Below are 27,437 nucleotides of genomic sequence, written 5' to 3' on the forward strand. Positions count from 1 at the left end.
TGAGGGACCGGCGGGGCCGAACTGGGCCGGGCCTAATTAAACCTGTCCGGACTGCTTCCCCCTGCCCGCTTCGCCGTACCCTGTCCCGGTTCGTCCCACCGGCGGCCGCGGCTCGCCCCGCGTTCCTCGCTGCATCAGGATGTCGGTGCCGGAGCCCGCCGGCGGCGAGGAGAAGCAGGCCAAGGAGGTGGAGGACGCTGAGAAATATTCCTTCATGGCCACCGTCACTAAGGCCCCCAAGAAGGTAGCGGGACCGGCGGGGGATCAGATCCTGGTTCTGGGAAGCAGCCTGCGGTTGTGGCGGGGGAGGCAGCCCGGTTGTGGGGGGGTGGCAGCTCAGTTAGGTGGAAGCAGCCTGGTTATGAGGGGTGGTAGCCCGGTTATGGGGAGAATGCGGCCCGGTTATGGGGGGAGGCAGCCCGGTTATGGGGTTGGCAGCTCCGTTATGGGGGGGTTGGCAGCCCGGTTATGGGGGGTGGCATCCCAGTTCTAGGGGGGTGGCAGCTCCCGGTTGCGGGGCAGGAGCCCTGTGCTGCTGCGGGGGCACAGCCTCTGTTGGGGCGGAGGAGAAGCCTCCCGGCTGTGGGGCGAGCAGCCCGTGGTTGTAGGGGAACAGCTCCCAGTTGTGGGGATGAGTCTCCGGTCTGGGGGCGGGAGTAGCCCCTGGTCGGGCGGACCAGCCCCGGTGAGGAGGGGGATGCAGCCCGGTTTGGGGCGGGGAGCAGCCCTCGGCTGGAGGGAGAAGCCCTCGAAATATGGAATGGGGGGGGAACATGACGGGGCTCTGGGAAGAGCAGCCCCACAGGTGGCGTTTGTGCTGGGAAAGCTGGAACAGATCCAGTTTGGGGTAACTGGGAAGCGGGGCTTGTCCCGTGTTCAGTGGCGGAGAAGGAGATTGGTTGGTATCGGCGAGGGGGCTAGTCCGGTCTGGGGGTGGCAGATATGAGCCAGGGGGCTGCGGGCCCAGTTTGGGGTGGGAGAGAAGGGCTCGGGTACTGGGGAGAGAGAGGTTTGTACTGGGGTACAACCCTGGCCTGCATGGGGGTGAGGGCAGGACTGCGAGCTGCAGGGCAGGTTCTGGGGGGCAGGGGCCGGAGCAGGGGCCTTGGTTGTGGCACAGGAGTGCAGGGGACAGGGTGACCCCGGGAAGGGGACAGGTAGGGTGGGGCCCTTGTGTGGGACTGTGGGGTGACAGGGCTTTGTGGTGGGGAGACGTGTTATATGGGAAGAGCCAGAAGCAGCAACCCGGGTCACTCAGAATGGTGGCTGAGAGATTTCAGAGTGTTGAGATTTTGGGGACAGGGGTTCTGTTGGAGGTATGGGTGGGAGAACATTTGGGCTCAGGAAGAGGCTGCCGAGTCACCTCAGTACCCCTCCATCCCTGAAGGCCTCACAGGAGCTCTGAGATCTCCCAGTGCTGCTCCCACAACCCCGTGGGGTGCTCAGATGGCACCGACGGTGGACGAGCACTGGTCTTGCCACTGTAGCAGGGTGGGGGACTGTGGGACCCCAGTGACCTGGGGAACTGGCCCTGTGCTCTGTGCTCAGTGCTGAAGTTTCAGTCCTGTCAGGGAGGCAGGTCCATGTTCCAAGCACTGCACAGATCTGTGCAGCTGAACATTGTGTTCCCCTCGGGGCTGCAGCTGCCTGGAAGCCGTGGGTGCAAAAGCAGAGCAGTCACAGAGAATGGGAACATCCTCATTCTCCAGGGGAATCTCTCCTGTCTGCTCTGGCCACGGGTGGGACTGGGGAGCATCTAACCCTAGGGGCAGGTCAGCTGGATTTGAGGTGTCTTCTCTCCCAGGGAGCAGGGCTTGGAGACCAGGCCCTGTTTATCTGGGCTGTGGACATAGCCTGGAGGAAGGAGCAGAGGAATGTGGGGCTGGGATCTGCCTCTTCCAGCAGTGGCTCAGCACAGCTCCAACTCAGGGATTGTTTTTACCTTTTCATAACCATCATCTCTGTCAGAGCAAGCAACATGAGGCTGCAGCTGACTGCTCCAAGGGGATCAAACTGCTACCCCTGGAGCATCCCATGGAACCAAAATACCTGAGCTAAAAAGAAATCCATCGAGCATCCTCAGAGGCAAGTTTGCTAGCCTCTCAGGGGGTTGAGATGTATCCCCAGAATTTTCTGCTGCAGACATGGCTTGTGCAGCATGAGGAGCCTTGGTTGGACTCGGTGGCTGCTGCAGCTTTTCCTGGCTGGGTGAGGATATTGAAGGTGCCCAGAGCGACACACGACATTTGAGGCTGATAACATCAGAGATGGGGAGCGAGCTGAGCTGAGCTCAGGGAACAAATTGCTCTGGGCTCCTGTTTTCTTTGCCTGGCTAGTTCCTGCAAATAGTGCTGGGGAATGGCAGAGGCCTTGGCAGGAGGATGAAAGACCAAAGGAGGGAGAATTGCTCTCCTGAGATAAGCTGTTGAGTGCCCCCAGCTCTGATGCCTCAGAACAGGATTGCAATTAAACCATTAAAACGCCCTTCTGATTCCCTGCAAGTCGAAGTGACTTTTGTGCCAGCTGCTCTGGAGCTCCTGGCATGGCCAGAGGCCAGCAGAGATGGTGGAGAGAGATGATTTACCAGCATGGAGCTGGGCAGGATTGCGCTGTGCTGCTGAAGCACATCCCCTCCTGGGTTTTTGGGCTCCTTGAACTTTGTTGATGCAGTTAGTGTGAGGAGTTTGGAGATGGGGGGTGGGAATGGGCTATGCTCAGTGCAGGCCACATCTCTCTTTGTGAATGGCTTTTCAGAGGAGCCTTAACTTGTGCTGGAGCTTGGGGAAAGTGCCACCAGCATCCAGCCCAGGACCTGGAGGAGCATCTTGGATGTCACTGGAAGCATGTTGGCCCTGTGGGTGCTGAGGAGAAGTTGATGTCTCCTTGTTGGGGTCACCTGGAGCTGGAAGTCAGCCCCAGCATTGCTGTTTCCTCTTGTCAGGGACTTGATAAGGTGAAAAAGTGAAATAAGCAGCAGGTAAGAGATTAAATATGATCAACTCCAGGCTGAAGTAGGAGCTGACTCAGTGGAGGTAAAAGGAGGAATGGGGGTGTTTTCCCATTACCTGGGTTTGCCAGAGCTCCCTTTTCACTGCAGTTCGTGGGGATTTGTCTGTCAGCATAATGACTCCATTTTGATCTGAGCGAGGTGGTTCTTTGGCCAGGAGTGGTTTGCAGGCAGAGGTGAGCAAAGCTGAGTTTTGCACCTTCTCCAGCCACTGCTGTGGTGTTGCTGGGGAAGATTGGGAATGCTGAGGTTGGTGGCTCACCTCATTTTGGTGAACATGGGTGTGGAGATGATGATGGCAGAGCTCAAGGGCAGGTTGTGCTCCTCCAGATCCTTGTGTGCCATCGCTGCTGTGTCTGGGCATCTGCTCTCCTGCCTCCCTGGAGACTGCAGGTGCCCTTGGCAGCACTTGCTTTCCCAATCCACGTCAGCCGGTTGGCGGAGCCTTAAACTCCCAGCAAGCCAAGCTGGGGGTGCCCTGGAGTGAGGACAGAGCGAGTGGCACCGTGCTTGCAGCAGGGCAGGGGGCTTGGCACGTGCTGTCCCTGTCTGTCACCTCATCCCGCTGTGTCCTTGTCCCGCTGGCATCGCTGTCTGCTGGGCTCCTCCACACCCGGGTGCTGGCAAACAGATGGCCACTGCAGACAGATCTGCCTCCTGCAGCATTCCTGGGCTCTGAGATGGGCTGAAGGCTGTGCTGTGGCTCTGGGGAGGTGAGTTGGGTGGCTCTCCGTGCCCACGGAGCCCGTGTGGGTGTGTTTGGTGGTGCTGTGCCCCTGCGGCTGCCGGCTCGGCTGTGGCAGCGAATGCTAATGCACCGCGCTGCAGCTTTGCGGTGGCAGCGAGCCGGGTGCTGCCTGGTGTGGGGGTGGCAGAGATGGAACAGGGAGAAGCTGGGGAGAGGGAGATGGAGCCTGTGGAGAGCTGCTGGCCCCTGGGGAGGGATGGGTGTTGTCTCCAGAGCATCGTTCCCGCTATTGCTGTCTGCAGTGGCCTGTGGAGCGCTGACCTTGCTGCAGCCGGCTGCATCCCTGCCCTGTACAGACCATTCCCAAAGACCTGTTCCTGCCCCACTTTGCTCTGTCGTGACTTATCCCAGGTCCCTGCAGCTCTGCCAGGCTGGGTGATAATAAACTACCTTCCCCTTCAGGCTGTCAGGGGGATGAGACTGCCCTTGTTTGTCCTGACAGAGCTCCTGTAGCCATTCGTTTTTCCTGTCCCTTTAATTTAATTCCTTAGAGTGGCTGCTCATAAATCCTCTGTGCCTTTGTGAGCCTGTCTGGGGCCATGGCTACCACTCCTGTCCTGCTGTTCTGCAGGCACTGCACACCTGGCTCTCATTCCTTTGCCCAGATCTTCACTTCTTTGGTTCCTTGCTCTGTCACAGCAGTTTTTCCTTCTCATAATGAGATGCCTGGGCTGGGATGAGTTGAACTCCTTGTCCTCTGTATGGATGTCCTGAGATGAATCTGGCCTTCCCTGGGGTGCAGGAAAACCCTAATAAGTGGGGGGAAAAAAGTACAGGGGTGTTTGGAGTGGAGATGAATTATCAGGGCTTGGGGCAGCCAGCTCACTCCTGGTGCTGCATTAAATGACAGAATCCTAATTTTTTCTAAGTTGCTCTTGGGACCTTCCTGTTGTTTCGGTGTTTTGGAGAGTCTCCCTGATGTCCTGAGGGGAGGCTTGTCCCAGTGCCTCAGCACTGGGCAAGGCCAGAAGACACTTAATTGAGTCGTTGAACCAGAGGGGGGAAAAAAAGGAGGTTTTGGGAGTTTGATGGGCACAAACCATCTTCAAAATGATGTGCCGAGCCTGTGGCTTTTGCTTCCCCCTTTTCCTCCTGCATCCTGGAAGGAGGCTGGGTTTCCACTCTTGTGTCAGTCCTTTGGAGATGGGAGAAGGGTTGGGTATTCATTCTTCCCAGTCTTCAGAAACATCTCTTGTCATCTTTTGATGGTATAGGGGTGGAGACCACCCATCCTGAGAGACCCTTCCCACATGAGCAGCCAGGTCTGGAGTGTGGGAAGAGTGCTGGAGGCAGGAGCACAGTGTTTTTTGACCTTCCCTGAGATGCCAGGTTATCTTCTGCTGGGGGCCAGCCTACCACAATACTTTCTTTGGGAACAGTTTTCTCTGTCTTTCCAGCCTGCAAATGTTGGAGTATGCTCCCTGCTAGATGTTGAGGCTGGGGTATTTTGCTCTGGAAATCAGGTTTTCAAGGTCAGGTTGGAGTTAATCCTTTGCAAGTGAGGATCCTGTCTGTGTTGCTCCTCTGAGGAGTTGGTGAGTGCCTCGTCCCAGATTTTGGAGCAGGAAATGTGTGAGACTTCAGCACTCAGCCTGGGGGTTTGCTTGTGCCTGGCTGTGTTTTTATCATTGGGAGTTTCCTGTGGGTGACGGTCGCATTTGCAGAGGGCTCGTTATGTTTCCTGCTGAGCCCTTTGATCAGAGCTGCTTATCTGGGACCTCTGGCTCACCTTCACTCAGCACGAGGTGGTGACATTCCAGGTGACTGTCCTGGGACCTGCTGGTGGCCCCGAGGGCCCGCAGTGCAAAGGACTTTGTGCCAGAACTTCTCCCAGAGTGACACTCGGTGACACCAGGGGTTGGATCTGTAAGGGGCTGGGAGAAGGGTCAGGGAGCCCCACCAAGGAGAAGCATCATGGTGCCACCTCAGCAGATTGTGTGGAGCCCCTTCCCAGGGAAATGGATAATTCCAGGAGCTTGTGCACCCTGAGCAGTGCTGGAATCTGCTCTGCACCATCCCTCTCTGCCCACATCATCCCTGCAGGCTTCCCTAGCGTGGTTAACCCTTGGGAATGGATGCTCTGGGACATCTTGGTTGATCTTTGGCCCAAAGATTCAAAGAGGAAGCTGCTGTAGTTTGGAAATGGTTTGGTTGGAAGGGGCCTTAAAGCCCCTCCAGTGCTGTGGGGGCAGGGACACCTTCCACTATCCCAGGTGCTCCAAGCCCTGTCCAACCCGGCCTTGGACACTTCCAGGGATGGGGCAGCCACAGCTGCTCTGGGCACCCTGTGCCAGGGCCTCCCCACTCTCACAGGGAAGAATTTGGGCTGTTTTTTTGGCAGCTGATCTCCCCCCATGGGTTCAGTGCCTCTGAGAAAGCAGGATGCAGAAGCTGAGGCCAGTCCTGCCTTTCAGAGCTGCCCCCATTGCCCTGTTGAGTTGGGCTGCTTGAACTGTGAATTTTAATTACACTTCAGGATCAATACGGTGGCCTTGGTAACGAGCTTATTGCTGCTGCAGAATCTGTTTACTTCAGGTTGGTGACAGCCAAAGGACTGAGGTGGCTGAGGACATGATGTTCCAGCTCCTTGAACAGGCTCCTTTGTAATTCGGGTGAGGCTCCTGCAGCCCTGAGAGTTGGGTGCAGCTTCCCCTTGGCTGCCCCCACAGACCTGGAGCTGGCTGGCAGCACCCATTCCTGCCTGGCTGAGGAGCTGCCTGCATTCAGGAGCCAGGATCTGGGTGGGAGCTGCTGGAGCCTGGTTTATCTGTGTGCTGTGGGTGGAGGGGATCTCTCCTTCTGGCCTTTTGCAGTGAGAAGTAGGCAGCCTGGAAAAGGAGGCTCCTTGGGGCTTTGCCTGCCTGAAAGTCATGTTTTAGTGTCCTCCTTCCTCATGAGGGTGAGGTTCACCCTGTGTCTGCTGTTTTCTGCCTCTCCTCCTTTTGCCTCCTGTCAGGGAGCCCCGGATTTCAACATTCCTGCACTGTGGGGAGAGTTTTGCATCCAACCTGGGCATATTTTGGAGTGAGAACATCTGGCTGATCCCTGTTGACCTTGGAGCTGTCAGCATCTTGCAGGCAGCACAGTGTCTCCTACACTAACTAAGCCCTTCTCCAAATATTCTGTGAGCTTGCCATCTCCACGAGGAAATCACTTTCATCCCTCCTGCCTCCTTTAAAAGAAAGGGGCTTCATGGAATCAGCCCTGTTTGAGGGAAAGGTTGGCTTTGCTCTGACACAAGTCAGTATCCAGGAGGGTGATGTTTGTCCATCCTGGTGGTGATTCCTCAGACCTAAAATCCTATGCTGAAGCCTGAGGCTTCTCCTGCTTTGCCTCTCACCAGATGCATCAAAATCTAAGTAGTTTCCAGGGCTGAAAATAGTCTATTGGTAAATGAGGAATGAGCAGCTCTAGTGGAAATACCACTGTGAGAGGTTTATTTCCAGAACAGGCTGCTCCTGTTTCCATGCTGATCCTGCAGGGTGTTTTCCCTTAAAGGTGTGACATAGGGATGGAGGATCAGCTGAAGGTACCTGAGAGTAGCTGGAGCCTCTCCTGGGTGGGATTTGCTCTTTTGGTTTTTTGAAAGACCAGTAGAAGTCTTGGAATGCTGAGATTCTCCAAGGCAGTTTGTGGGGAGGAGGAAGGTGGGGCACCCAGAGTCCCAAGGGGAGTGATTCTTCCCCCAAAACACTGGGGCTGCTTTAGGATTACAGAGCAGAAGTTTGGGCATCTCAATTTGGTTTTTTTTATGGTGAACCTTCCTTTCAGACCAGGAGGTGTTGTTGAACGAGCTGTTTGACAGTGCTTCCAAGTGTTCCCTTGGTCTCATACAACTGTGCTTGGAGAGGCATTTTCTAATTAGTTTAAAAATTGATGCTAATTAAAGCTGATTCCCTCTCAGCTCTGACACACAAACACATTTCCATGGGCTTCCAGCTCTGCCAGCTGGCCTGTTGGAGGCCAGCAGTCCTCAGATTGCCCCATAAGCAGCTGGAAGTGATTTAACCCACAGTCTTGGTATAGGGGAATGGTTTAGGTTGGAAGGATCCTTAAAGCTCACCCAGTTCCTCCCTCTGCCATGGCTCTCAAGCCCTGTCCAGCCTGGCCTTGCACACTCCCAGAGATGGGGCAGCCACAGCTGCTCTGGGCACCCTGTGCCAGGGCCTGCCCACCCTCCCAGGGAAGGATTCCATCCCAATATCCCATCCATCCCTGCCCTCTGGCAGTGGGAAGCCATCCCCTTGTCCTTGCAGGGACATGACCTTGTGTTGCCTGTGCAGTTCTTGCAGTGTGGTAACTCCAATTAATACTGATTTTCCTACTGCCCCAGCACGTGCTGTGCCAGAGGCTGGGTGGGCACTGGGGATGAACCCAGAGGTGAGAAATCTGGGATGGCTTTAGACCAGCTGCTGTTTGCCCATTCATGGGGATTATGGGGTTAACCTGTGAGACATGCCTGGAGTTCACTGCCCTTAGGGATCCCAGACATTGGACTTTTGCTGTTCCTGCCAGGAAGGAGATATCCCTCTGTGTTCCAGGAGATCCTGCTCCATCAAAGTCGGACCCAAGCCTTTGCCTCCATTCCTGCAGTCCAAGGACTGGATGCCTCCTTATCTGCTCGTGGGAGCTTTCCCTCTGCTCCTGCTGGAGCACACCTTTGACCTCCAGGTGTTTATGAGGCAGGATTTATCCTCAGTTACTATTTAACACTCAAAACCACATTTCTTTTATTGAATCTCTCCTGTTTATTTTTCCTTTAACTGGCATTTACAGTAATTCACATCACGACTGAAATCTTGTGGTGATTTCCAGCCTATTAACCTTTGCAATGCTCTCTTTATTTCCTGGTGTTTTTTTTTTCTCTGCTTAGTTTTGGGATTCCTGTGGAAGTACTTAATTCTCCTCTTGGACTCCCAGAAACTTGGCTTAGGGTTTTTTTTTTTTTTTTTTTTTTTTTTTTGTCAGTGCTTTACCTAATCAGCCTTTCCCTGGCAGTGGAAAGAGGTTGGGATCAGGGCTTGGCTGGTTTGTTTTGCCAGAACCTCAGTGCCCTTTTATTTCTTCACTGGGAGCAGTGTAAAGGTTTTCAGGTGGAGATTTGGCTGGGATTCCTGTTTGGGTAGTTGGTGGGGAGAGTGCCAGGCAGGCCTGTGCCTCTAGGGAGAGCAGCCTGCCCTGTGAACCCTCTGGAAGTGAGGTACAGAGCCAGGAGCACCAAATTCCACATGGCTCTGCTTCCATTCACAGAGCAACACCCTTGGGAGGCTCTTCCAGCTGCAATGTCTGAATGGAGCATTTGGAATTTCTTCTAAAAGTTGGGGGAACCGCCAGGAGAAAGTTCTCCTCTTGCAAAGGCTACTCCTGGAGCAGAAGCAGGTCCTTTTTCCTGAGGGTTGTTCCACTTCCAGCTCTCACAGAGCCGTGGTGCTCAGGCTGTGGAGGAGCAGGAGATGCTTTCTGAACAGCTCTCCTGATCTTCCAGCATCCCTGTGGAATGGTGGGGTGCAGCAGTGGGCACTGCTGGGGAAAATCCCCCAGCTTCACCTAACCATGGGCTCTGGCTGAGGATTCATTTGCTGCTGGCAGGATTTGAACTGGGAATCTGGTGATTTTTCCATGGGCTTGGCCATAACCTCATGTGAATTTGTGCAGCCCTTTGCCATCCAGGTTTGCACTGGCACGTGTGACCAGAGCTTGGAGGTGGGAAAATGGGATGGAGCCGAATCTGCCTCCAAACCCTCCTCTGCCCTGTGGCTGGGGATGAGGATGATGAATCGTCAGGGTGGGAGTCTTGCTGCTCCTGATCCCCCATCCCTCTTCTCTGAGTACCTCGTTTTTCCTTTCCTTCTATCCTTAAGGAGTGCTGTGATCCAGAAATACCCTTCCAGGCTGGATAATCTCACAGGAAAAGAGCCTTGAAACCATCCTGTCTGCCTTGCTGATTCCCACCCCAAAAATCCATGTCCTGTAGGACTGTGGAGCAGGAGCTGTCCCCCTCTGTGTGTCCCCTCATGTCTAGACACTGTCCTGTGGGAACAGGGGCTGGCTCTCCCAGCCTGGAAGCAGAGCAGAGGGGGCCTGAGGACAGGGCAGCCAAGTCCTCTAAACAAACCCAGCACCCTGGCATGGCCACAGTGGGAATGGGGCCAGCTGCAGGGGCCAGCACAGGGACACACACTGGGAGCACTGGGAACCTGCAGCTAGCGGGTTTGGGATGGCCTCAGGGCAGCAAATGTGGCAACTGCTCTTTCTCCTGTGTCAGGAAACTCGGGGTCCCCTCCAGGATCTGGGTGAAAACGGCATGGAAGGGTTCTGTCCCTTTCCTGAGGAGGTGGCTCAAACAAAGCTGCTCCTCTCTTTTTTGACCTGGATTGAAGGAGAACACTGATTATCTGACTTTTTGCCCCTCTGCTGATGAGGCTGAAGGGCCTCATTCCCTGGGATGCCTCTGCCCTCCCTGGATGCTGTGATGAGTTGCTTCTGCAAATCAGTGGATTAAAACAACTTGTCCTTTAGAAATGCCTAACCCAGCTCTTCCTTGAGAACAACCAGCGGCTCTCTGTCCTTCTGCAGATAAGGAATCCTTGGAGACTGAAACCTGAAGGTGCCCATCTCCAGGTGGGCAAAACCCAGCCCTGCTCTGAGCTGCTGCTCCTGTCTCATGTGGGAGCAGGGCTTGTCTGGCTGAATTTCCAGGAATGACAAAGAAATGATGAACTTAAAAGACAGGCCACGTCAGGGCTGCCTTGGCAGCACAGGCATCCAGCAGTGCCCTCCCAGCCTCTGCCAGGGAGTTTTTGTTTGGGAGAACATATTAAATAAGGGGAACTGTCTGCACTGAATAATCCTGATCCCTGCTGCTGGTTTTCTTCAGCCAAAGTCAAGGTCCCAGGACTTTGGATCCTTCCAGGCTTTTTCCTGGGAGGACAGAAGTGGGTTGCAGAGACTCTTCTTTACAGGTGGTTGTGTGGCTGTAGGAACGTGCTCTCCTCCCGTTTTTCTGTTTCTCCTAGGCAACTGTGCTGTGTCCTCACATCCAGGGATGTCAGACTTGGAAGTCTGGAAGGTTTTAGATGGTTCATTGCTTCCTGCTTATCATGGGTGATGTGTGGAGCCTGCTCCTGTCCCCCCTCCACTTACCCGGGACAGAAGTGGCTGGGAGGACACTTTTCCCATGGCTGTGTATGTGCCAATGCTCACATTGTCCCTAATAATAATAATAAAAGGAATTCTGAAGCAAACCTGGGGGTTCTAGGAATAGAGCCTGGAGCTGCTTCCCAGCCCATGTCCTTTCCCCTGTGGAGCCTGTGCATTGATGCAGTCAGGGATGTACAGCACAACAAAGGAGCTTAAGCGACCTCTCTGAAGCTGTTCTGGGAATGGAAGAAGTGTTAAAATAAAAGTGAGGTTGTCCTGTGTGAGAGGGAAATGCTGGGCTCATCTGTGCCTGGGATAAATCCAGCTGCATCTACAACTCCCTGGAGTCAGGCATGGAATTTTCTTACTCTGTCAGCTCCAAAAACTGCTCTCCTGGCTGACCACTGGGAAAGTGTTTGGGTCAGCCATGGAGGATGGCACACCCTGCAGTCACGAGCTGCCACTTTGGTGAGATGGTACCAATCCAGACAGACCTGTAATCTGTTTGCTCTCCCTGTGTCGTAATAATTAAACAAATGAGCTGTGTGTGCTGGGGACACTTGAGCTGCTGGGTTTGGCACTGCCCTACCAGTGTTCTCACTGGATTTATCCTTATAACCTGCAGAGGAGCTTGTTCAGGCTGGTATTTCAGCTTCCTGGTGGTTTGGGATGCTCTGGGCAGTGTGGGCAAATAGGGTGGGCAATGTTCCCTCAGCTCCAGCTCCAGCCCCGAAGGGGTGGTTGGAGCTGAACACGAGCAGCTGTTGTTGGGAAATGTCAGATCTGCCTTGGAATGGGCACAGTGGCAGTGGATTTCCCAAAGGGAGAAAATGTCCTCCTGACTTGGCCGGTGTGACTAGTGCAGGCAGTGCCCAGTGATGCTCTGGAAGAACTTGGCAGGAGATGGTGGATCCTGCTGTTTTCCTGCAGGACATATCCCAAAATCCCTGCTGTTCCAAGTGAGGAGCTGCTCATTTGGCCCCTTATGTCTCCAGCTCTATCTCCTCCTTTTCCAGGGCAGTGATGCTGAAAACCCCTGGCTTCATTCCTGTGCAGGGAAATGGGTGCTGTCTTGTTTTCCCTCCTTAACCACGAATTTCTGGGATGAAAAAATATTTTCCTTGCTCTTAAACCATTGTGCTCCACCCGGTTGGAAAAGCCGCTTCCAGCAGGACCAAGTTTGGGATGGGATTCATGACCGTGCCCTTGGGAGCTGCACGGCCCCAGAGCTCTGACCCGCAGCCCCCGGCTGGGAATGCTGTTCATTCCAATTGCCATGACAGGCAGAGGGATTAGGAGATTTTCTCTGTCTCCTTAATGCAGCTCTGGGCACGTGGAGGGCTCTGGTCACGCACCTCTGCTCCAGAGCCGTGCCGAGCTCCCCGCGCTGCCGGACACAGCGGTAACGTCCCGGGATCCCTGGGGTGGGTGTGCTCGTGGTGCCTTGCATTCGGGTGCTGTTCGTGGTGTTTGGTGATAATTTTAGCCAGGGCAGATTTTGCTAAGCTGGGGAGTTCAGCTGAGCCCTGGTAAAGCCACGGCAGGGATTACAGGGGGTAATTCAGCACTTGGTTTGTTCAGCACTTGCTTTTTCTCTCCCCTTGGATTCAGTCCCTTCATTCTCATGTTTCTAAACCTGCTGTTTCTCTTGCAGGGTGGGGTTGTGGCTCAGAGCTGGCTCAGCACTCACAGCTGGAGCCCTGAAGGGGAGGTGGATTGTGGTGTGAGATGTTGTGGGGCTGGGGAGTGCAGCATCCCTCGTCCCATCCACTCTTTTCCAGGGCATCCCAAAGGAGCTTTGCTCCATGGGACCATGCAGGCAGCACATTTCCCTGAAGGGAATTGCCCTGTCCTGGAGCTCACACATCCTGGATGCTGTGTGCCAGGACAGACCTGCACCCTGGGCTGGAGCACTGTGCCTTATGTTTTTTCCCTCCTGGGTCACCTCTTCCCTGGAAACCTTTCCCTGAGATACAGAAAATTCCTCGGCTAACACTTTAAGCTGTTTTAATGCCAGCAGCTGTTTTATGGGGAATGTTTTTTATACCCTCTGTTTTGATGAGCTGCCAGAGGAAGAGCTTGATGTGGAGGCATGGAAACCTTGTGTCCTGAAATTGCTGATACATTTTTCTCCTTGGAAGTGCCCATGAGCAATACACCAGCATGGAATTAGCACAAGCCTATCCCAGGCTGTGTGATGAAGATTGGTCCCAGCAGTAGACCTTGAACAAATTCCAACAACATCATTCCTTGTTGGGAAACCTGCCAGCTCCTGCCACACACCCTGAGCACAATGTTGGTACCTGCCTGGAAATGCTTCTGCCCCTCTTATCCCTGGAACCAGCTTTCCTGTGGGGATGGGGGTTGTGGTGGCCTCCAGATCCTCCCTCTGCTCTGCCATAGGGATGGAGGTTTCAATGCCCTCTCGGTTCTCCCTCTCATTTCCTGTGGGGATGGAGGTTGTGGTGCTCTCTGAATCCTCCTTCTGCACCAAATGACCTCAAACAATTGCAGAATCAAACCTTCTATCTCCATTTATTATTCCCTTTCCTTCCACTTATACAAACTAAAGTAGTTTGCATCAGAATCCAACTGGAGTCTACTTACTGGGAGGTTTGGTTGGTGAAGCAGATACTGGGCTGTGATGTGTCCAGGATGGAGGAGCTGGCTGGAAACCTTGCAGCAGCAGCACCCCCAGGAATGCCTGGGATGCTTGGCTGGGTGTGGTGATGGATCTGATCTGTGCCAGTCAGTTCCTGGAAGGGATGCTGGAGTCCCACATCATCCCTCCTGCCCTGCCTTGGAGTGAGCCATGGGTTTCATGCCCCTTTCCCTTCCTGAGTGGAATACCATGCTGCTTTTGGCCCATCCAGTGGGATTCTGTAGAATTGTGGCTACTTTTTCCTGCCCAAAAAGCTGTACTGGTGCTGCAGCCGCCCCAGCTCCAGCCTGTGCAGATTCCTCCTTTCTGGAATGGATCATTTCAACGAAACAGTTCCATTCTTCTCCCCTCTGAAGGCTGTTTCCTGCATCAAAGCTTTCAGGGAGCTTTTGGGATGGCTGTGGCACAGAAAACCCCTCCTTGAGGCCGCTCTGGGCTGTCTCTTTCCATCATCTTGATTTGTCCAGGACTCCTCTCGAGGTCTCCGTGTCTCGGGGGTGCTTTGTTAATCCCACTCCCCGCCATGACGTCTCATCCCTGTTAAATGGCAAAATGAAATCCTGCAGAGATGTGATGTGAGCAAAGGGGCCGTGCTGGGCTTCTTTGTCAGGATTTCCTGCGTGGCAGCAGGGAGGGGGCTGCAGGCTGGATTTGCTGGTGCTTTCCCTAATTCCCTTTCCCTGGCAGGAGCAGCAATAAGGCCTTTGCTGGCTGCTCACTCAGGGCACAGCAGCTGAGCAGTTGTGGGTTACTTTTCCTCTCTTTTTGGCCCAACACAGTTAAATTTGATGATCTGGTGGAAAGTGCTGGAGCTATGAGCTGCCTCTGGCTGAGAGAAGTGGCTGTTTTGGGGGTTCTCTTCCAATGGAAACATCTTGTCCTGCAGAGGAGGCTGAAAGCCAATGCAATGTCAACTTCTTTTTGTTGAAATGTTCTCTCTTGCTGAGGCTTTTTCCTGTGCTTTTCGTGTCAGTTTTGGAAGGATGTGCAGTGTTTTTAACCTGTGGGATGCTCTGCTCCTGGGGAGGAGCCTGGAAGCACCAGGGATCTGTTGGGACCATCCAAGCTTTCTTGCTGCTGCATTTTTGGGCAGAAATCTGCCGGGATCAGTTGGGGCAGGGGCTCTGCCTTCACATGGGATGTGGGTTGTACAGGGAGTGTAATTCCTGAAGGAGCCTTAGGCAGCTGGGAATGGGTTAAAGAGGATGTTTCAGGGTGCTCTTTTTGTCTTCAGTTGTGTCAAATCTGCAGGGTGACAAAAGCCTGGTGACAGTTGTTCAGGCAGAGAAAGGGATTTAATCTTTGGCATCTTGTATTTATTGATGTTAATTTTTGTGGACTGAAAGGACCCTCCCTTTAGCTTGGGGAGGTGTCATGCCCTAAGGATCACCTCCTGATTTAGCACTTCTTTCCTTTGCTCCCAGCAAATCCAGTTTGCAGATGACATGCAGGAGTTCACCAAATTCCCGACCAAGACGGGCCGTCGGTCCCTGTCCCGCTCCATCTCCCAGTCTTCCACTGACAGCTACAGCTCCGGTAGGTGCCAGCTCCTTGTCCTCACGTGCTCCTCCCTCAAACCCAGCGTGGCTGCTGCAGTGAATGTGCTGCTCACTCCCTGTGGCAGGATTTGTGCTGTTTGTACTTGGATGCTGAGGGAATGATTCCAGGCACTCCCGAAGCTCAGGCATTGATTGCCAGTTGATAATCCTGTTACCTCTGGGTTGATTTAGAGAAAAAGAGTGCAAAATTCCTTCAGGGCGTTGGCTTTCCTTAGGAGATTGGTAATTTGAGCCATGAGTGAAAGCTGAGAAGGGAAACAGAGCAGAAACCTGAAGGGTAGGAGGTTCCTGATTCATAAGGCCTGGCATAACTCTCATTCCTCTCTTGGTTTAGCTGCCTCGTACACAGACAGCTCTGATGATGAGGTGTCCCCTCGAGAGAAACAACAAACCAACTCCAAGGGCAGCAGCAATTTCTGTGTGAAGAACATCAAACAGGCAGAGTTTGGGCGCCGGGAGATCGAGATCGCTGAGCAAGGTACAAAGTGGAATGTGAGACATCTGGGGCTTGGGGCAGGTTCTGGAGACCAGGAGCTGAGGAGTGGCAATTCCCACTCCTGCTGCAGCCTTGGATATCCTGTTTCCCCCCACAAATCAGTTAGGGAAGAGTGAGATGTGCCAGCACGTGTTGATGCTGTGTCCCATCCATTTTCTAGCAGAGCTCTTGCAGGGTTTAATGTTTTGCTGGCTTTGGATGGACAAGGATTTTGTAATACCGTCAGAGACATGAAAGCTGAAAATCCCAACCCCTTCCTCTGGGGGGTGGTAGGAAGCTGAATTACCATTTCCAGTGGGGTGATTGGGTAACTCCTTTCCTTTTAGAAGAGGAAGATAATCCAGGACATTTAGAGCAGCTCTTCTGAGATGTGGCAGCTTTGTTTTCAAGTTCAGGTGCTTCACCTGCTGCTACAGGGCTGGTGACTGTCTGTAGGTGCCTTCCCCAGGCAGTGCCAGTCCCAGAGCCCTCCTTGCCTCTCTCCTTGTCCCTTGATCAAGTGACAAACGACATTGATGTCTAGGTCGTGTTTTGCACAGACCTGCCAGGCCAGGGCTGAGGAGTTTTCTCCCTGCCTATGTAATAGCTACAGCAGAAATTTTGGGGCTGGAGGTATCCTGGGAATACACAGAGAGGAGCTGTGGTGGAGAGGGGACCCTGCAGACTGAACCAGCATTAAAACCTCTCTTCCTTTTGCAGACATGTCTGCTCTGATTTCGCTCAGGAAACGAGCCCAGGGGGAGAAGCCTTTGGCTGGAGCTAAGATCGTGGGCTGTACCCACATCACAGCACAGACTGCAGTGAGTGGCTGCTTTTTGGGGGCCTGGAGGGGCACATCAGCTTTTCCCTGGGGGAGAAAGTTCATCTCTTTGGAGTGGGAGAAGGCACATTCAGTAGAGTGTTTTGGAAAGATTGTGCTGTTGGCATTTCCCCAGGGCAGCATTTGGTTCCTGTGCCCATCACTGCTGCCCGAGGCCTGGCCTCGTGCTGGGGGCACCCCTGACCCCCTGGGGAATTGCTGACCCCTGAGACACCCCTGACCCCTGAGGCATCCCTGAGCACTGGGCTATCCCTGGTCCCCAGGGCATCTCTGATCTCTGGGGCATCTCTGACATCCAGGGCATCCCTGACCCCCTGGGTTATCTCTGACCTTCAGGGCATCTTTGATCTCTGGGGCATCTCTGACCCCCTGGACATCCCTAACCCTCTGGTTACCCCTGACCCCCTGGGGCATCTCTGACCCCTGGGGCACCCCTGACCCCCAGGGTTATCAGTGACCCCCAGGGTTATCCGTGAACCCCCAGGGTTACCCCTGAGCCCCAGGACACCCCTGAGCCCCGGGCTGTCCCTGTGTCCCCAGGTGCTGATCGAGACTCTGTGTGCCCTGGGGGCGCAGTGCCGCTGGTCCGCCTGCAACATCTACTCCACCCAGAACGAAGTGGCCGCCGCCCTGGCAGAGGCTGGTGAGTGCCGGGCCCTCGCAGCCCCTCCTGCCTGCCCGGCCTCATCCCGGGGAAATCCTCTAGGCAACTTCCTATTCATTTGTGTCTATTTCATTTTATATTTATATATGTTTTATTCTATATTTATAGATTTTTTGGTAACATCACACAGCATCTCAAAATAAGCCATAGCACAGAATAGAAAACGAATTTTTTATATTGTAAAATTATAAAATTATTGTTTATATTTCCAAACATTTTATACTAGGTATGTATAAATATATATACATTGACATAAAATATACAATATAAACATGTGAATACATGTATAGTTGTTTATAAAATGCTTATAGCTATTTTATATGGAATATAAAAATATAAAATATAAATGAATAAAATAAATAGGAATACATATAAAATATATTTTAATTTGATATTTTAACCATATTTTAATTAAATTTTATTTATTTTTATACTGTTTATTGTTAGTAGTATTGTTTTATTATTATTTCTTTGTTGGGTTTTTTTTTGTTTGGTTTTTTGGGGTTTTTTTTTCTATTTCTGTTTTAGGGAATTAATATTTTTGGGGAATATCTCCTAGGGAGGGATGGAGAGCTGTGATCCTGATGTGGGCTGTGATGTGATCTCTGCATGGCCCCTTGGCTCTTTGTGTTTCTGGAGTTGGCCAAGCAGGGGAGAGCTCTGCCAAACTCCAGGGGTGCTCCTGTTCTTCCAGGTGTTGCTGTGTTTGCCTGGAAAGGGGAGTCAGAAGATGATTTCTGGTGGTGCATTGACCGCTGTGTCAACGTAGATGGCTGGCAGGCCAACATGGTGAGGAGCCTTCTCCAGCCCTTCCTCTTCCTCCCTTCCACCCTGGAGCTGTTCCTGGGAGCCTGCTGGCCTCGAAAGCACCTCTGACCTCCATTCAAGGGGGGCTCTTGGAGAACAGCAGCTGGGGATGAGCTGGGAGCAGCCTTGGGGATGTCAGGAGCTGCAGAGATGATGTCCTGAGCTGGCACAGCCCAATGGCAAGGGAACAGCTCCTGGTGGAGTTGCAATGAGCCAAGAAATGGAGCCTGATCCCCCCCTGCAGGAGCTGCCCCAGCCATGCCTTTCTCAGCACAGATGCCATCTGCCCTCTCCCTCCCAAAGCTGGGATCACAGTGGGGACCTTTCCCTTGTCAAAGCCCATGTCCCCCTTGGTGCATGGTCTGTGCTCACCAGTGATGTGTCTGTGGGCCATGACACCTCCCACAGCCTCTCCACTCCTGTTGGCTTTCAGGGCATGGATGTTGTGGCATCCTGAGTTCAGCCTAGTTAGTTAGTGCTGCCTGTGGTCACCTTTCCAGGCTGCAGAGCAATAGCAGAGGCAGGAAATCCTGTTAGGATCCAGCAGCTCCACACAGGGGTAAGGAATCCCGGTGTTTTGGAGGAGACCCTGAGTTGCAGGCACCTAGGGGAACCTGGGACTCCTGGCCCCTGCCCAAACAGCCCCTCCAAATCATTTTCCCCATCCTGTCCTCAGCCAGTGCATTTCCCAGTGGGAGGCCTGACTGCTCCCTGTTCTTTCTTGCCCGTTCTGTAGATCCTGGATGATGGTGGGGACCTGACCCATTGGGTTTATAAGAAATACCCCAGCGTGTTCAAGAAGATCCGAGGGATCGTGGAGGAGAGCGTGACCGGTGTGCACAGGTGGGAGCTTTGGGAAGGCAGATCCAGAGAGCTCAGGGAGTTGCTGCTGTGTGCTCTGACCTGCCTCTGCCCTCTCCCAGGCTGTACCAGCTCTCCAAGGCTGGGAAGCTCTGTGTCCCAGCCATGAATGTGAATGACTCTGTCACCAAGCAGAAGTTCGATAACCTGTATTGCTGCCGGGAATCCATCCTGGATGGGTGAGTTCAGCTCTGTTCCCCACTGGTACTTCCACACGGGTGGGTTTGGCTCTGGCTGCTTTTAAGCAGAGATCAGGCTCTGCTGCTTTGACCTGGTGTTGGGCTTGACTGATCCCAACACAGGTCTCTCTCTGTCCCCCAGCCTGAAGAGGACCACGGATGTGATGTTTGGAGGGAAGCAAGTGGTGGTTTGTGGTTATGGGGAGGTGAGTTCCGTGAGCTGTGCTGGCCTCTCCCAAGCTCAGCATCCTGCAATTCCCTGTGCCAAGGCCCCTCGCCCTTGCTATTAGGAGTAGATCCAACCTGGTGAGCCATAACCAGGGAAATCTTGCTGGAATCTGCTAGAGGATGGAGATCGAGGATTAGATTTCCCAGTTTTCTGCAGATGAACTGGGCTGCACAGCTGACAGTTGCTGGGATCACTGGCCTGAATTATAACTACCCACGGGTACTTCCATCTGCTGTCCCTGGCCCATGTTCAGCATCCAGTCTGGCTGTCACTGAGCAGGGCAGGCAGCTTCTCCCTGGGAATAATACTCTGGCAGAGGGAAATTGTAAAATGAATTTGTAACTGATGCTACTCTGGAAGAACTGGAGCTGGGAGCTGCCACTTCCCTTCCATCTGTGCACATCCATGTGGGTGTTTATCTTCCAGCACTGTGCAGGGACTGGCAGGAGCTGCAAAGGCTCTTCCCAGCAGGAATTTGCTCCCTAATTCACTTAGGCACCAGTGGAGCCCAGCTTTGCTCGACCAGGAGACTGTGCTGGCTCTCACTGAATGCTCTGGGCTGGTGCCTGATTCTCCAGACAGGAGCTGTGTTAGGTGTTGTCTCCAGGGTCTGTTCCAAGCTTTACTGGACTTCTTCACAACAGGAGAGTCAGAGAATCCCAGACTTCCGACCCACATTTGGGTTGGAAGGGAACTCCAAGGACATCCAGTTCCACCCCCTGCCATGGACAGGGACACCTTCCACTAGACCAGGTTGCTCCAAGCCCCATCCAACCTTGAACACTTCCAGGGGTGGGGCAGCCACAGCTTTTCTGAGAAGTCCATTCCAGTGCCTTGCCACCCTTACAGGGAACGATTCCTTCCCACTGTCCCATCTAACCCTGCCCTCTGGCAGTGGGAAGCCATTCCCCTTGTCCTGTCACTCCATCCCTTGTCCAAAGTCCCTCTTCAGCTCTCCAGGAGCCCCTTTATGCACTGGAAGGGGCTCTAAGGTCTTGCTGTAGCCCGCTCTCCTCCATGCTGAACACCCTTAGCTCTCCCAGCCTGGTCACCCTGAATGGTTTCCCTTTTGGATGTGAATTGGAGTCCCAGTTGGCCCTGCCTGGGTGTGTTCAGTAGACCCGAGGCTGGAGCTGGATGATAAGTGAGGGTCTCTCTGGAAATGTTTTTGGTCCAGCACCTTGCTGGTCACAAAATGGGGCTGAGTAGAGTTGATGCAGCAGAGCCAGGTGTTGGTGTGGGTTGGTGATGTGGAGAGTTGGACTTGGTTTTAATTTTCCACTGAGGAGAGGGAGCAAGTCTGAGGTGCTGTTGCAGGAACCCTGTGCTCCCTATGCTGATGTGGGCAGTATGGGATGGAGGATCTGCTCCCTGAGGAGTGCAGGACAGCTCTGAAATCCTGTAGCTTAAAGGAAAGGAAGGGCAGTGTGTGCTCCTCTAGGCTGCCTTTGATTCCTGCTTGGAGAAAGGCTCCTGCAATGCTCAGGCTGCACAAACTGTGAGAGCATTGGGTTGGGAAAGCTCCTGCTGTGGACATTTCCAGATGGGGCAGCCACAGCTTCTCTGGACAAGCTGTGCCAGGGCCTCACCACTCCCACAGGGGGGAATTCCTTCCCAATATCCTGTCTAATCCTGCCCTCTGGCACTGGGAAGCTGGTGGCCTTTGAGGGGGAGCTGGGCTTGTGGCAGTTGTGCCACTCACCAGGTACATCCTGAGCCACTCCTGGCATTGGGCAGGTGGCTGGGATGAGGATTTTCCAGCCTGAGATAGGTTTGGGCTGTTCAGGGCAGGGACTGTAGCAGTGGTGTGTCTGTGTCCTGCCTCACTTGGGATCCTTTTGCCTTGGCAGGTGGGGAAGGGATGCTGTGCTGCCCTGAAGGCCCTGGGAGCCATTGTGTACGTCACAGAGATCGACCCCATCTGTGCTCTCCAGGCCTGGTAAGGTGTTCATCTGCGTGGGAGTGTCTCTCTGTCTGCTCTTCCAAACCCTGCCAGAGGCTGGAGTGCAGCCAGGGGATCTGTGGCTCAATTTGGAGAACATGCACCTTGTTGGGGTGTGATGGGAAAGGGCTCAGGCAGATTTCAGGGATGGGGTACTGGGCAGAATGTGTTCACTGGCTGGTTTGGGGAGGCTGCTCAGGCCTCTGCCACACGTTCCTGGCTCATGCAACATTTCCAAGACTGGGTTGGACATCCCAACTGTTACATAGCCTTCTCTTGTGGCACGGGTGTCCCTGGAGGGGTAGAGGAGAGCCTGGTCTGCTGCCAGAGCAGTTTGGAACTGCTGAGATCCCTCGTGGCCTGGGACAGAGAAGGAACAAGCTTCTCCTCCTCATCATGGTCCCTATTCCCCTTTCTTTGCCAGCATGGATGGATTTCGGGTGGTGAAGCTGAGTGAAGTAATCCGTCAGGTGGATGTCGTCATCACCTGCACAGGTAGGGATAGACAAGGCTGAGGAACATCATTCCCTAGTGGGGTCTTGAGTGAGCTGGGAATGGAGGACATTCCTGGACTGCTGTGTGCTCCTCATTTTCCCCAACAGTTGAGCTCTGCCAGAAGCTTTTCCCCCTGATTTGCTATTTGACCACAGTCCTGGCCCAGAGTAGAAGGGCATCTTGGCCACATGTTCTCAGAGTATTTTGGGATCTCCTAGAGCCTGGTTAATTTATGGGAGCAAAGATGAGAGATTTGGACACTGGACAGGCTCCCCAAGGAATGGTCATGGTCCCAGTCCTGCCAGAGCTTAAAGGGTGTTTGGACAATGCTCCCAGGAACGGGGTGGGATTGTTGGGAGTGTCCTATGCAGATCCAGGCGTTGGACTTGCTGATCCTTGTGGATCCCTTCCAGCTCACAACAGCACTTACCCTGTATGTTCTCTGCTGTCACAGCCAGAAGGGTTTATCCCAGGGAAGCTCATCTGATGTTGCCCCAAGCTGAGCTTCTCTGACTCTAGTTGAGGGAAAGAGAAACCAGAGGGTTTGAGTTCCCACTGCTGTGGGATCAGCTGTGCCCTCTGTGCCTGCAGGGAACAAGAATGTGGTGACCAGGGAGCACCTGGACCGGATGAAGAACAGCTGCATCGTGTGCAACATGGGCCACTCCAACACTGAGATTGACGTGGTGAGTGCCAGCAGCTCCTGTCCTGACTGCAGCCTCTTCCTCCTGCCCCGACTCCATCCAGCCTCTTCCTCCTGCCCTGGCTCCATCCATCCTCTTCCTCCTGCCCCGACTCCATCCAGCCTCTTCCTCCTGCCCTGGCTCCATCCAGCCTCTTCCTCCTCCTCTTTTTCCAGACCAGCCTGCGGATGCCGGAGCTGACCTGGGAGCGGGTCCGTTCCCAAGTGGACCACGTCATCTGGCCGGATGGGAAACGGGTGGTGCTGCTGGCTGAGGTGTGTTGAGAGCTGAGCCATGATGTTTTGGGCCTTCATCAGAAAATCGCAGATTTAGCCAGGTGGAAAAGTGCTTGGAGGAGCTTCAGGGCTCAAGAAAGAGTTTTTTAATTTACTTTATTTATTTTTTATTTCCTTTTCTTGAGGGTGGGTGTGTCATACCCCACATGCAGCCACAGAGGTGCCATCTGGCTCCATTCTTCCGAGCTGGGATTCATCCCACTCAGGCAAACCCCGTCTGTGCAGGGTTTCCCAGGTGCTGGGTGGCTTCTCTTCCCACAGGAGCTCTTCTGGCAGGAGGAGGGACTGGCTTTTCTAGGGACCACAACATTCCCCTGCCTTGAAATGAAGGGTTAAGGTGGAAACTGGAGCAGACTTGAAATGCTTTGGTCACTGTGCTCTGGTTCTCTGTTCTCCTGTTTCCCGGTCCCCTGTGCAGGGAGGGGGTGGAGGTGAATCCCATCTAAGAACTCAGTTTGGTTTGGATTTGGAAGCAAGTCCAGCTCTGTGCTGACTCCTCCTGCTTTCTCCTAGGGCCGTCTGCTCAACCTAAGCTGCTCCACGGTCCCCACCTTCGTTCTCTCCATCACGGCCACCACACAGGTCCGTACATGGGTGGGGCCCTGCACGAGCCTCAGGGTGGGGCTGGTTTGAAAGGAGCTGGGAACACGCTGGGATTGATCCTTGAGATGGCACCACTGCCAGAAATACCATTTTGTCTGGGCTGGAGTTATTGCTGGCGTGGACCCAGTGTTTAGGGTACAGCAAGTTTTGGGAGAGCTTTTAAATGAGTGGTTTCATGGCACAGATCTTGCTGGGCTGGCAAACAGGTTTAAGCTTCCCCCAGACAGATTTGAGCCCTCCTAGGACAGATTTGAGACCCCTAGCGTGGCTTTAATCTTCCCCAGCACAGGTTTAAGCAGTGATTTAAGCTCCCCCAGCATGGGTTTAAGCCTACCTAGCACAGGTTTGAGCTTACCTCAAAGCAAAGCTTTGTTTGGGCTGGGAACACCGAGGGGACTGGTGGCACTGGGAGCATGGAGGGAATTGATGGCACTGGGAGCACAGAAGGGACTGGTGGCACTGTGTTCGTGGGAGGAGGACAGCCAGGCTGACAGTGGGGAATTCCCTTCTCCTCACTCCTGTCGGCCCAAGTGGATGGGGAACAGGACTGTAGTTTGGACTTGGTTCCCAACAGTGGAAGCCAGCACTCAGGGAATGCAGGTTCACCTGTCCTGAAGGAATGACCCTGGTTTTTGGGTGCTGCCAGTTTCTGAGGAGCAGTCCCTCCATTTCCATGTGCCACAGCAGCTGGATGGTTTAAGAGGAGAAGAGCTGCTAAGCCTAAACCATCCTCATGTTTTTCCTTGGAGTGTTGAGCCCAAGATGCTGCAAGCAAGCTGGGTGGAATCTCATCCCTGCTCTCTGATCCTCTAGTGGGATTATGGAGACCTAGACAGGGATGTGCCCAGGGTGGGAGCCTTTCCCTCAAGGCATGTTGAAAATGGTTGCACTGTCTCTCCAGCTCCCAGATCCTTCCCTGCTTTGTGAGCTTTGTGCTGCCCAAGCTGGTGGCCATTCCTGACTGTTCCCACCTTATCCCTGTGCTCTCCACAGGCTCTGGCTCTGATTGAGCTCTACAACGCTCCTGAGGGCCGGTACAAGCAGGATGTTTACCTGCTGCCCAAGAAGATGGGTGAGTGAAGGAACTGACTTTTCCCTGGGAAATTCATGTGCCAGCAGTGTCAGGAGAACTCACACCTGGCCTGGGAAACATTTCCAGAGGGACAGTGAGCTCAAGGAAGCCACCAGAGGCAGTGACCTTAGAATAATGGGGGTTATTCTGCAGCGTGGGAGGCATCCCTCATCCTGCAGCCTCCCTTCTCTGGGATCTTCCATGCCCTCCTTGTGCCTTTAGGGGCACATCCAGCCCAGGCTTGGGCTCAGCTCTGCTTTGGGTGATGGTGAATCTGGGGTGCTGCCCAGCCAGCCCTTCCACTCATCACCTCCCCGTGTTGTGGTGGGGGATGTGGAGCCCCTGATCCCATGTTCCCTGTTCCCATTCCCAGATGAGTACGTGGCCAGTTTGCACCTGCCCTCGTTCGACGCCCACCTGACGGAGCTGACAGACGATCAGGCCAAATACCTGGGACTCAACAAAAATGGGCCTTTCAAACCCAACTACTACAGGTGAGAACTGGAGCAGGAGCTCAGCTCCAGTTGGTTTGGAGTTCTGCCTCCAGCTCCGGAGTGTCCAAGAGCAGAAGGATGTGGAGCTGCTGGAGTGTGTCCAAAGGAGGCCACGGAGATGCTTTGAGGGCTGGAGCCCCTCTGGGAGAGCTGGAAAGAGAGAGGTTCTAAGAGAGCTTAGAACCTCTTCCAGAGCCTAAAGGGGCTCCAGGAGAGCTGGAGAGGAACTTTGGACAAGGGTCTGGAGTGACAGGCCCAGAGGGAATGGCAGGGTTAGATGGGATATTGGGAAGGAATTCTTGGCTGTGAGGGTGGGCAGGCCCTGGCACAGGGTGTCCAGAGCAGCTGTGGCTGCCCCATCCCTGGCAGTGTCCAAGGCCAGGTTGGACAAGGCTTGAAGCAACCTGGGACAGTGGAAGGTGTCCCTGCCTGTGGAATGAGATAAGCTTTAAAGTGCCTGCCAGCACAAACCAGTCTGGAACCCCATACCTGGGGCATTCTCTTGCCCTGGCACAGCAGCATCTCCCATGTCCCTCACTGTCCCTTCCTTCTCTCCTAGATACTGACGGGACCATTTCCATGAAGGACCAGACCACACAAGGCAACATTTGAGAGATTATTTTTAAAGATCATTTTTATTTCGGTTTACCTTTTTTTTTTTGTTTTGTTTTTGGTTTTTTTTTATTATTTTTGGGTTTCTTTTGTTTTGTTTTTGTTTTCTCTTAACCACCACCAGAACCTGTTTTTACATTTTATCTGTGATTTTAAGGTCAGGTTTTCTTTTCTCCCCCTTTTCCATGATTGCATCTGTGTCTGATCTTGCCAGACAACCTGGGATTTGCTTCCTGCTTTCATGTGGCTGAAGCCACTGATTCCCAGCCCTGGCTCCAGGAGGGGCCTTCCCTTTCCTGCTGTGCCAAGGGCACTTCATTCCTGCAGCAATGGTTTATTTTGGCTTTTTTTTTTTTTTAATCTTTTCCCACCTTTTCAGCCCACGTTGGTCTCAGCCGGGCTCCCTGTGGATCCGGAGATGCTCTTCTACCTTATCTTCTATTTCTTTGTGTGGATTATCTGCAACTTCTAAATTGCCTTAAAGAGCCCAGTTTTAGCTGCTAGATCCCTGCTCCGGGTGCTTCCTGGGAGCAGAGTGGCCTGCAGGACACCTGGCAAAGGGGGTGACTGTCCCCAAGCTCAGCCCGGGTCCCTGCGCTGAGGTGGCCCAGGTTTGGTGGCCACTGGCCTGGGTTTGCTGGCCACCTGGGTCCAGGGGAGTTCAGTGTTTCAGGGTGCTAATCTGAATCCGGATGGGGGTCGCTTTCCCAGCATTATCCTCATCTCTCTTAGGTTTTCTTTTTTTTTTTTTTTTTTTTTTTTTTAGCCAAACTGCACCTTAATTGAGTTGAAAACATTTTTTTCCGTTTGTTTATTTGTTTTTTTCTTCCTCTTTTCCTTTTTGATCCTTACAGTGATGTTTTAGAGGGTGGAGATGTTTTTAGATGTTTTAAAGAGGAAGCACTGGGGACGTGGCTGCCTTCCCATCTCCCACTGGGAAGTGCTGGTGGTGTTGAGGGTGTCTAGGGTGGGTTTTGGGGGTGTTTCACTATTTTTTTTTTTGAGCTGGATGCAGAGATGAGCCTTCCCCATACCCCAGCCTGGCCCCTCTGCTCCCTGTTGCTGTTTTCCTCACCCTCTCCCCGTGTGTCCTGGCTGCTCCCGTCACCTCCTCCATGCTGTCCCTGCCGACATTTCCCTTTCCCAGCTTGTCCTGGGGTGTGGGAAGCTCCTTCCAACCCACTGAGGTTTCTCTTGGCTTTTTTTATCCTCCCCAAATCTCCTGTTCCTTTCCCCGCCCAAGGGAGGGAAGGAGCTGCTGGCACCTCCCAGATCGTGGAGCTGCTCCTTCCCCCCTTTGCAGGGATCCACCTGGACATGTCCTTCCCAGGGATTTGCAGGTCTGGGGGGGCCGGGAGATGGGAGAGGTGCTGAGATCATCCCTCTCTCATCCCCTCCTCCATGTCCTCTGACTGTTCCTCTCTCCCACCCTGCCTGGTCTCCTGGACGGTTGCTCCATAGATTTTGGGGATCACCTTCCTCGTTCCCCGACAGATCCTGGGAATCACCATCCCCCAGACCTCCCTGGGGACAGCTTAGCGAGCTGGGATGGGCGTTTGTGGGAAGGATCGGGAGCATCCCCCCTTCCCTGTGAGCCCCCCACGCCCGGGGGTCCCAGCCCCCCATTCCCACCCCTCCCGGGGGGAATCTCAGCTCAAGGGCTCTGTGTCTGGATAAGCCATGTTGGGGGAGCCTGGGAGTGATGGCGGCGGCAGCGTCGGGCCGGGACTGAGAGGTTTATTTTGTATAGGAATGATTTTTAATGAATGCAATATTAATCCTTGCAGATGAGCAATAAATCATTAAAGTCTAATTAAACTATTAGGAAATATGAAGTGCTTTTGGTTGTGGGTGGTTTATTTGGTGCTTTGGGGGACCTTGAGTTGTTTCTGAGCCCAAGGGCAGGGCTGGAATCTCCCTTTGGCCACCTCGAGGTGGGGATTGGGTTCTGAGCGTTGCCACAACTCTGGATTTTGCAGTCTCACCCTCTTTTAAGTCCAATGGAGCACCCTAGCTTGGGGTTTAAACCCTGTCAGGCTCCTCTGTCGTGGTCCGACTCCCCTCTGAG

General features: G+C 53.5%; 1 protein-coding gene across 2 annotated transcripts; it reads left to right on the forward strand.

Moving 5' to 3' along the window:
• Nucleotides 1-27,204, forward strand: AHCYL1 (adenosylhomocysteinase like 1). 2 transcript variants are annotated; one of them, XM_014872825.2, is made up of 17 exons: nt 1-244; nt 14,982-15,093; nt 15,451-15,594; nt 16,312-16,412; nt 16,973-17,075; nt 17,791-17,885; nt 18,640-18,746; nt 18,827-18,943; nt 19,086-19,149; nt 21,023-21,111; nt 21,539-21,609; nt 22,201-22,295; nt 22,469-22,567; nt 23,102-23,170; nt 24,185-24,263; nt 24,637-24,757; nt 25,317-27,204. In XM_014872825.2, exons 1-17 carry the CDS (start codon nt 140-142, stop codon nt 25,321-25,323), a joined length of 1,578 nt encoding a protein of 525 aa, XP_014728311.1. In that variant the 5' UTR covers nt 1-139; the 3' UTR covers nt 25,324-27,204. The 2 variants fall into 2 exon arrangements, with proteins under 2 accessions (XP_014728311.1, XP_088036520.1); XM_088180394.1 differs by lacking the exon at nt 1-244 and adding an exon at nt 3,505-3,720.
• Nucleotides 27,205-27,437: the final 233 nt, after the last annotated feature.

The sequence above is a fragment of the Sturnus vulgaris genome, chromosome 29, assembly GCF_052056855.1.
Source record: "Sturnus vulgaris isolate bStuVul1 chromosome 29, bStuVul1.hap1, whole genome shotgun sequence".
Taxonomy (NCBI): domain Eukaryota; kingdom Metazoa; phylum Chordata; class Aves; order Passeriformes; family Sturnidae; genus Sturnus; species Sturnus vulgaris.

What these genes read in the sequence shown, in the direction of transcription:
- AHCYL1 (XM_014872825.2), top strand. Translation starts at nt 140, where the DNA reads ATGTCGGTGCCGGAGCCCGCCGGCGGCGAGGAGAAGCAGGCCAAGGAG. An exon ending in CACTGACAGCTACAGCTCCG is followed by an intron (nt 15,094 to 15,450) that starts GTAGGTGCCAGC and finishes CTCTTGGTTTAG; the next exon opens with CTGCCTCGTACACAGACAGC. An exon ending in TGTCGTCATCACCTGCACAG is followed by an intron (nt 21,610 to 22,200) that starts GTAGGGATAGAC and finishes CTGTGCCTGCAG; the next exon opens with GGAACAAGAATGTGGTGACC.